General features: G+C 40.6%; 1 protein-coding gene across 1 annotated transcript in view; it reads right to left on the bottom strand.

Annotated features, from left to right (window-relative positions):
- Positions 1-735: 735 nt before the first annotated feature.
- KDM3A (lysine demethylase 3A) overlaps positions 736-10,112 on the bottom strand; it is a 32,630-nt gene continuing 23,253 nt past the window's right edge. Inside the window, exons 16-26 of the mRNA XM_082050316.1 lie at positions 8,980-9,160; positions 8,327-8,496; positions 7,291-7,527; positions 6,728-6,899; positions 5,732-5,822; positions 5,040-5,170; positions 4,214-4,333; positions 3,989-4,128; positions 2,354-2,530; positions 2,141-2,275; positions 736-1,479 (exon numbers count right to left, since the gene is read on the bottom strand). Coding sequence (XP_081906442.1) covers positions 1,399-1,479; positions 2,141-2,275; positions 2,354-2,530; positions 3,989-4,128; positions 4,214-4,333; positions 5,040-5,170; positions 5,732-5,822; positions 6,728-6,899; positions 7,291-7,527; positions 8,327-8,496; positions 8,980-9,160 — 1,635 coding nt within the window. The 3' untranslated portion in view covers positions 736-1,398. The remainder of the gene's footprint in view (positions 1,480-2,140; positions 2,276-2,353; positions 2,531-3,988; positions 4,129-4,213; positions 4,334-5,039; positions 5,171-5,731; positions 5,823-6,727; positions 6,900-7,290; positions 7,528-8,326; positions 8,497-8,979; positions 9,161-10,112) is intronic.

Here is a 10,112-nt window from a genome sequence, read left to right as displayed (position 1 = left end):
CGCAGGAGGAGAACGAACACCCAGCACTTGCGCTGCCTCCCACCTGCCTCAATTCCTTGCTTGTGTCTCCCTCTGAGAAGGAAGCAGATGTACCTACTCACAGCAGCCAAACCCTTTACTGTCCCATTTTATTCTAACCTGATGAAGATTCCTGCTCCATCTCAGCTCCACTGTGGAGACTTAGGGATGGATAAGAGGAAGTTTATTTGAGAAACAAATGTCACCTGAAACTGATCATTAGCAGCAGGTGAAGTACTAGAGGGAGAGGAATTTACCCAAAAGTCACTTTCTGAACTCTGTGCAACCAGGAGGTTCCCCTCGTGCCTGGCTCTTCCCAAGAGCTGTCCAGGACACCAATGACAGAAAGGTTCCTTTATCTAAGCAGGGAAGAGCTGCACTTCTCCACTCCCAACCCCTCTGGTTTAAGTTTTATGATGTTTTCAGTCTGAGCCATTTTAGAGCAACCTGCAAAACTCATTTGATACAGACCAGTGTACTGGCAGTGGCAGAAAAGCAGCAGTTGAGCTACATCATGCTGTGGTTAACTAAAAAAAGTGATTATATATAAATAACAAACAGATCTGTTACTCAATTCAACACCCTAAGCCCTCAGATACTTTAAGAAATTATATGAACAGTATATGCTACACAACTCGTTCTTGCATTTCAAAACGCTGCACAGAATTAATTACATTGTAAGGAGTCAATTGAAGAAGCCAGGCAAGGAACAATGTCTGAAATAGAAGAATTTTATGTAGACCATTCAGTGTTAAAAACCAGAGAATCAAACATCAGTTCAAATTAAAGAGCAGTTTCAAACAGAAGACATTCGATTAAAAGTTTCTTTTAACATTTAGAAATTTAAATACATTTACCTAAAGATGGTTAACCCCCATCTCTATCTTACTATACAATAGCTTAAAGCTACTTTTAAATGCTAGTTCTATGTTAATGTGAAATTCCAGAACCGCATTCTTCTTTTTATGTAAATTGGTTATTAGCTTGGGTGACTCCATACTTCCTCCCACCCCAAAATACATTTTAAAAATTGGAGCTTTACAATGTCTTGAATAATATTTTTCAAATGAGTAATTTGGAATAGTTTCCGACAGTTTTATAGGAGGTATTTTGTACATTTTGGAGAGCAACTCCATATAAAGTTCTATTGCAACTGAGCATTCACAGTATGCCACAGTCCATACATATTACTACATATACAGATCAGGTTTGTAAACATTGGAAGAATACACAGAACATAGTACCACGATCCTCTGGTACTGCCGAAAGGAAGATTGAGGTAACATTCATAGAATCTCAAAGTCCACAGAGGTCCTGACTGAGTAGTTAAAACAGCTGCCAACGCTTCTGTTTCATAGTGTGTGGTTAAGGCTTTCTGCTTCACGGTCTGCTAAGGCTGGACTCGTTAGCTCTCAGTATCCCGACTGCGTCCTTCACAGCGTGGTATATGACATTCTTCACCTGGGAGGGGAGAAAAGGGCTTTGGTTTGACATGTAAACGGCGCGGTTAAGGTCAGGTTGGACGACTGGCATCCGGAATGCGCCTGCACAGCTTCCCCACGGCCCCTGCGCTCTCCTTTCAGTTTAAACACAAATCACTTGTGAGAACAAGGCTCAAAGGCTAACAGGATATAAACTGAAAATGTGTAGCCCAATAAGATCATCGAGAGTTCAGCTAGAGGGAAAATGTAAGAAATGGAAGAAGGAAGCATTTCAAAAGAATCTCAGGAGAAGCTTCAGGAGACATCCTCAAAACTACTAAAGAACTGTAACAATTCAAAAACCTATGGGAATTCACAGAATGGACTGGGTTGGAAGGGACCCCTGGAGATCATCTGGTCCAACCCACCTGCTAAGACAAGTTCACATAGAGTACACCTAATAGAAATTCCTCCTCCTAGCAGAAATTCTACACCTAGTAGAATTCCTCAAGATCCAATACATTAGCACTGATCTAATGCAAAAGCAACTTGAGTTCTGGAGAGCTAAATCTTTACCTTATGAGTTTGGTGAGGGTTGTTTGTTGCTTTTTGGTGACTGTTTTGCTGTTTTGTTTTGGGTTTGTTTGTTTTTTTGACAGAGGGAGGAGGGACAGGGTTCATCTAGAGCATCCGTAAATTACCTGCAATTTATCTTCATGGTTCGTATGCGTATGCGACAGATATCTAAATTCCTGAGTGAGCCAGAAGCAATGTTTGACATGCTCTGGGGATACAAAGTCTTCTGCAACTTTAATACAACTGTACAAATTATGAACCTAGAGAGAACAAACAAGAATTAGCCGTGTGCTCAAATGTCTGGCCAGGCCACAACTGTGTCCCTCCCTGGTCCTTGCCTGGTGTGGAGCTCCAGCTGGAATGAAAACTACATCTCCTAGAAACTGTACAATAGCCCAGCCTTGAACTCCGTACTCTTGATGAAGGCGTTTTCTTAGCGATCGGTCCAAGTACCAACTCTGATCGTGAATGGGATCGTGATCTACAGGGTTTTCTTGACCTTGCTCTTCCGCAACCTGAAAAGTCAGGAGACAACAGGTGTTAGAACAGACCGGTCTCACTGGACAGTCGCAATGTACCTGTGGTTCCATACGCACACCAGCTCGAGTGATTCGCACCATTAAGAGTTACACGATAAAAGGTTTGGATTCTTATTCAGTCCTTGGTTTCCTTGTCAAGGGTTCATTTCCCAGCCCCTCTCGCTTCACAGACATATTGCAAAGGTGGGTATGGGAAATGTAAGCAAGCCCAATTTACAGTAAGAAGAAACAGAAGGGTTAAGTGGCTTGTGTGTGTTCACCGCAGGAACCACTGTCATATACGGGATCACACTCTAACACTACTATAGCCTGTAACTGGAACAAAACATCCTGAGTGTGGAATTCAGCCCTGAGGCCAGCACAACTCAGTGTGCTCACTGACCAAAACGGAGGATACTAACTCGATTTCCAGGAGAAATAAGGCTGGGAGGCACAACAAGTGCTTCAGAACAGAAATTTGAGGGATGTCAGGAGAGGTTTAATGAAAGAAGTTCCAGTATAAATCCAATTTGCTGTGGCAGTCATTTACATCCAGGACTGTAGCCTGAAAACTCTTTTGGGAGGCAATACACAGCCTGGTTCTACTCTAAGACAAGCTGCTGAAACACCTCACGCCTGCAGGCAACTGTGATACAAACAGTGTGAGACATAGATGTCAAAGCTCAAAATGCCAGTGCTTATCAAAGCCAGTATCATGTTTCACCAAGATTTGTTCTTTGTTAATACTAAACAAATCCCCTGTAGCCTCGCTAAGCTTCTGCCCAAGATGGTAGCCAGGCTGACAAAGCCAACAGTTGTTCATATAATTCCATTTATTCTTTTAAACATCAACATAGTAGCTCTTTCCACTTTTAGAGCACTAAGTAAGTTCCAGAATTAAGACTGCCAACAACTCTGGACCATTTATGGTGAATTTCAATACTGAAACAAACTTTTTGGATGTAGCATCACATCTCAAACCTTTAACTCCCATGAAAGAAATCACCAAATCACCCAAAATACCTCATGTTTTTTCCCCTCAATTCAAACCTCACAAAGGTATAGAAAAAAAGGTAGGAAAAGGGAGAGGAGAAGGAAGAACTTTATGAGCCACATGTTGCTCTGGCATTTCCCAAGAACATCTCACATGCTTTTAAGAAGGATCTAGTTTAAGATTAAACAATGTTTTTGCCAACATGTTCATTACACACCATCATTACTCGTGCTGTAAGAAGCGCAGGCAGAAGCAGCGTGGTTACCTACAGGGTAACTTCGAGCTTCAACTCACCACCCTCCTCAGATCCTACAAGATTCATGACACATAACAACTTTTGTCTTGGATACAACTCCGGTACATTTGTTTTCAGAACAACTGGGATGGAAAGGGGAGAAAAGCTCAAGGATATGTATTTGCAAGCGTACACAAAGCTGACTTTTTAAGATACAACAGCTTACCTTTTTAAGGAACTCCCTGATCTTCTCTGTGTCTTTAGCAGCATAAATGTGCCACAGAGCTCCAGGCTTTTCTCGACTTTCAGTAAAACGCTTAATTGTCAATTCATCAGAATCGCCATCTTGTATGGTTTTAAGCACTTCTGTTTGGAGTAGACATGAGCAGTTACACTAAAGGGCCTTCCCTCCATGCACAGAAATAACCCCTTCAGAACACAAAGACCTCACCTTCCTCTTGATCAGCCTGGCCCTTGGGGATACCCACATAAACCATGACATTCGCTGCATCAGACACATCTAAATGGAGGTTTGTTGTGCCGTATTTTCTATCTTCTGGTGTTATTAAGCCTGAGGGAAACAAAAAGTAGAGGTACATTAGTAAGACAAAAAGAAACCTAATGCCCCTTTCAGTAGCACTACCTGAAAAACCCAAAGCTTTTACTTCCATTAGCAATTATTCCAGTACAGCAATACACTTTATATCCACAACCTTGCCCCACCTTGCTTGTGTCTTCCCAATTATTATAGTTAACAGGCTGACACATGGATCTGTATCTATACCTGGCCTGTATGATATATCAAAGTCATATTTTCTAAAGCAGTTTAAACCAGCCACAATCCTGCTTAAAGTTTTAAATGGCTTTTGAACGAGAGCAGATGAACGAGCCCTGGAAAGAACCGCTCAAAAGGAGATTAAAAACTACATGATACGGCCCAAAAAGGGGATGCAACAGAAGTGATACAGCCAAAAGTAATAGCATCACAACAGATATGTGGCCAGCTATGGGAAAGGGAGCTTGTGTATACACGTGGTGCAAGTTCATGGGTAGACTGGGAAAAAATATTATTGGCTTGAAACCACCTGGAAAAAAAAAGTCTAATAAAATAGGTCTTAATGATATCCAGAGCATTATATGATAAGTGAGCCAGAATTAGGTTTTCAGATCAATAAGATCAACCAAGTTGCCTACAGCACTAAGGATTCATTTAAGTGACAGTAACTTTTAATTTGAAAGTGGGGTCAACATGGCCTTTAGAGTGAAAGATGCCTTACCGTATGCATTGTACATCTTGGGGCCCAAATCTGGTCGCACAAAATAGTTGGGAAGCCGAGAGGCGAGGTTGAGCTTGCCGCCTCTCCTCGTGTATTCTGGCAATGGAATATTTTTCATCAAATCATCAAACCTAAAGTAATACAGCACAATTTAATGTTAAGAACTGATTAAAAAAGACTGAAATACACCAAAACAAAAGCTTTCTTCAGTTGAGAAACAGTACTCCTTCCCCCAGGAGGGTTACTGTACACCATGAAAAGGAACAAAACAATCAAGACACGGGAATATAGCAGAGAAACAAATTTAACTGCTCCAGAATAATGCTATTTCCTTGTGTAATAATCTCAACTCTAAGACTTAAAAAGGTTTCACAAAAAAAAATAAGCTTCTACTGAACTTTAGATTTAAAAATTACTCAGGCTTTTAGGAAGCTTTCGAGGTTTAACCAATCATTAGCAATTTTAAGTACTCACTTTACCTGACAATAAATACAATTAACTACATAAACATTCGTCAGAAAACTTGTTTAGCATTTTCAGCTGCGTCAGGCATCTCTGAGAAACAACATGGTTCACATGCAACCAGCTGCTTTGAGGCTGAAGCAGGTGTCAAAACATAACAGTATTCCTACAGGCCATTATTTTGGGGGTGTCTCACACAAGTGATAAAGAGTTTCTTTGTAAATTCATACCGAGAAGGCATCATATCTCTGAAGTCTTCTCCTGGAGGCCAATCTTTAAGCTTCAACACCATTGGCTCTCCTTCTTCTGTTCTCAGGCGACCTGTCGTCAAATATTAACAAGTCTTAGTTTGTAATAGCGGTACAATTCAAAATCCAAAGACTCAAGACAAAGAAATCCTCATCTTAGTTTAAAATCATGTTCATTTCACAACTCTTAGTGCAGAACCAGACATACAGGTTTGTCTGACACACCGCTGGGTATCACTGTTGTGACAAATGTGTTACAACAGGAGAGTTCAGACCAGACAAGTAGCCTTTGCCAGCTCACCTGCAATTTAGCTCCAGCAACTGTTTGGTGTTTAAGGCTGATGATAAAGCCAAATATTTTCACAGATCAAGTGGCAGAAAAGTCTAAGTGAGCTTTCCAGCCCCAAGTACTAAATTCCATAAGTTTACATCACACAAACAGATGAAGTAGAACCCCGTATGCCACAGCAAGTATTAATTCTCCTGAAAAAAGTTTGTACCTAGAAGTGAAAACAATGCCAAACCTCATGCTCACCTCCTCAAAACATGCTTTTATACAGAATAACTTTGGTTCCTTTGGCACAAAAGGCACCTGCAAGTTAAAGCAGCAAAATCCAACTACCTTGTGAGCACAAACCCCACAGACGCTCTTTTATGTTTCACTCCACTGGGCAGAAAAACTGAGAGATGAACCTACTTGGTAGGGAGATCCCAAACTTCCTCAGAATGTCTCCCCAAAAGACTAATACCAGCCAAACATACTCCTGAAGGAGAATCCTCCACAGAGCTGACAATTCCTATCCATTCCACAATCACACATGGTGAGAACCCATTGCAGACACACTGTCCAGGATGAAGAGGGACCCTAGAATGTCTTCTACGCTGCTTGAGGCTGCTTAACAATGGCAAATTTGTGCTGGGACAAGAGTATTTCTGCTAAATACTTTATCTCTTGGAAGAAAAATTCACACTACTTACTTGAAATATCTTCAAATCCATCCCAGAAATCCCCTACAGTAGCTCCAGTGATGATTTCATTGGTCCTGCAGTTAACCAGATCTACTTCCTGCTGGCCAAATTCCTTTCTAAAGGACTCTGGTCTCCAAAGGTCTGCATTTAATTTGTGATGCACTCCTGACACCATTACTGGCTACAAAGAAGAAGAATATATTCTCAAGAAGTATTACACACCAAAAATTGCAATTCCAAACTGAACAGGGTAATGCATAAGATGTACTGAACATCTGAACACAGGCACTTCGCAAACATTCTGTTTTCCAAATGCTCAGGCTGCCTCACCAGAATTATGCCGTGCATTTGATCGTTCTTTATTTCAAGCTAACAAGCCAGCTTTTTACGCAGAGCTGTAAGTTCAGCAACGTGGTTAGAAACTAGTTTCAAATAGTAAAATACAGATCTCTTTATCAAAGGATCTAACAGTGTTCACGCAGTGTATTTTATGAAGGTTTAGCATTGCTTATCACTGCACTATGGGTAAAACACATGCTCTGAAAACAGAAAAATCAGAAGAACTTCCATACCTGTCCCTGCTTCCAGCACTCTCTGAAGACGTTCCAATTGCTTTCATTGTTGGGGTCTTGAAGACACAGCAAGCGGTTGTCACACAACCAGTAGTGGGGTGTATCAAAGCCCATTATCGTGGGCTTTATAGTCAGTCCTTGAGGTTTCTTAGGCAAGTCTGTAATGGTTCTATTTTGCACCAGGGAAGCAAAAATGTCATCGAGGATTTTGGGTGTACTCTTGAGTCCATTGTCTGTCTGATTTAAAAAAAACAGAGAGGAAAAAGAACAAAAATAAGTTGGGGCACTTTTCTGTTGCCTTATGATGCAGATCTTAAAAGATTATTTACCACTTTCAAAATTTTTCACTTGAGCTCAAAGCGACACAGAGAAACAAAACTCTGCAGAACTTCGCTGTCTAGAAATTCAATGTCACTAAATGCCAGTGCCACTTCGACACTTTGTCTACAGCATTCTGACATCAGAAGTTCTGCTCTGATTAACATTTCAGCAACACAGTCTACTCCCTAAACATATGAAATACAGCACAGAACAGGGCTTTATATCAAACAACAGAAATGCAGTTTCATCAAGAAGCTCTCAAGGCCAATATTTTGCCCCATCGTTTTGAAGTCATATCTGTAAGAGCAAAGAAAGGTTGGGAACATTTGAAGTGAACCTGTCTGCAAACCAGGTGTGAGGAGGACAGTCATCCACCACAGAACATTTTTTTGTTGTATCTATAAGTTCCTTGATGCTGCTTTTTTTGAGTCTAATGGACATGCCAATCAATGCACTTGCCAGGCAGTAAATCCATCTGCTTTACCACTTGGTTCCCAGTCCCTCACCAGGTCAGACATACTGATAGTACCACTGAGCTTCTATTCTAGAAAGCACTAACTGGGACGCTGCAACACTGACACTAAGTCCTTTTTCCCAAACGACGACAGAATTTTACCTACTGTGACAAGCGTCTGTGGTAGCTGTTCACAGGTTTAGAACAGTAGTCTAAAGCCTGCTGTCAACTCAGAGCTGTAAAGCAAAATGTTTCATATACCTTTCCTCCTGAAGAGTTCAACAGATTTCGCAAGAACCCTGTGTTATTGTTGCTCACAGGTGTTAATATTGCACTGTTGAATGTCTGCAGGGCTGCAGCAGGCTTAGCTAAACTAGGAAGTGTTTGAAGAGGTTTGTTTTCATTCTTCGAAACAGGAATGAGGAGTTTCTCTGAAATGAAAAAAATAACAGAACATATCTAAGAATGACGCAAGGATTGATCCTCTGAACTATGAGAAGTATATGCTTTGGATTTTTATTTTATTTTAAAACAAGAAGATACTCTCGTTTGCATACAAGTATCTAGGTACATATATATATCCTCTCTATATACACAGATTAAATATTCCTTTCACTTGCTTCAATACTCTGAAGTTTTTAAAATCACATATTCTAAAGTAAATACATTCACAAATTGAATTTTCAAGAATACTTATATCCATGGTATGTTAATCCAGTTTTCAAAAAGAACAGGCTAACCTGACAGGTTTTATGCCAAGTCACTGCCAGGGACCTGTTTTGCGATACAGGCACTGAACACCCATCCCAGCAAACAGATCGTATCATTCTCAACACAAAATATTGCTGGCTTTGGTCTATATTCTTCTGACAAACAGCCACAAAGGGTTTATTCCTCACTGGTTCAGCACATACCTTTGTTTTCTTTATTCACATTTCCACTCATTAAATTTGATAACCAACTTAATGAAGGAGAAGTATTTACTGCAGTAGTTTGTTTACTTCCAATTGTTGACTTCAGGGGAGGGTCAGTGACTTGTGGGCTCAGGACAAAACTGTTGTGTTGAAGGCTGGTCCTCTCACCAGGTACTAAGTTCTGAAAAAACAAAGGGAGAACTTGTTTAGACACAAATGCTGATCAAGAAGAGGAAGCAAGCTCTTCCAATTTGATTATTTTACTCAAAAATGGTTTGGCCCTTAACAAACTATGTGATCTCCACAAGAGGTCAGCATTGCATCTCAGTGTCAGCCAGAGATGATGATCTGGCAGGATTTGGGATCTCCCACCCTTAAGAGCGAGTAATGAAGTCTGTCACCCCTGACACAAGCCAAGTTTCCAGGTACATTTTCTGGGACTGCTTTGGCAACCAAAAGCAACTTTAATACCCTGTTTCCCCAGAAATAAGTCAGGGTCTTATATCAATTTTTGCTCCAAAAGATGCTTATTTTTTTACATGTATAGCTGCCTATACTATACTATTCAAATTGAGCTTTTAAAAATTAACTGTAACTAGGGCTTATTTTTGGAGTAGGGCTTTTATTTCAAGCATCCTCAAAAATTCTGAAAAATCATGCTAGGGCATATTTTTAGGGTAGGTCTTATTTTTGGGGAAACACGGTAGCAGCGCTCTTGCAATTCCAGTGATAGCTGATGTGCAGCCCAGGGCTAAGCTAGAGGTCTGGTTCCATAGACTAGAACACCTGCCAGGTCTAAATCACCTGCCTGGGAGTGCAGCACTGGCCTGGCCAGCACAAGCCAAGACCAGGACTCCTATACATCTCCTGTGCAATTGATTTATCTACTTGTTTGGAGGTTCGAGGTAACAGATTCTTGTATTGATTAACAGCACCAAAGTCCAGTCTGCCTCTTACACTTATGACAACACTTTAATTCTCAAAATAAGCTTAGGCATAAGGACACCACAAAAATCAAAATTACTTAATTCAGCTGGTTTCTTGCAAGATGCTGCAAAACTAAGCCATTAATTTGTCCTCTATTTTAAAACAGCAAAAAGCCACTACTTCCATTTACAAATGGAATATGGTGT

The sequence above is a fragment of the Streptopelia decaocto genome (genome assembly GCF_964273445.1).
Source record: "Streptopelia decaocto genome assembly, chromosome: 4".
Lineage (NCBI taxonomy): Eukaryota > Metazoa > Chordata > Aves > Columbiformes > Columbidae > Streptopelia > Streptopelia decaocto.
The sequence above is the reverse complement of the archived record's forward strand: the minus strand, read 5'-3'. Positions and strand labels throughout refer to the sequence as shown.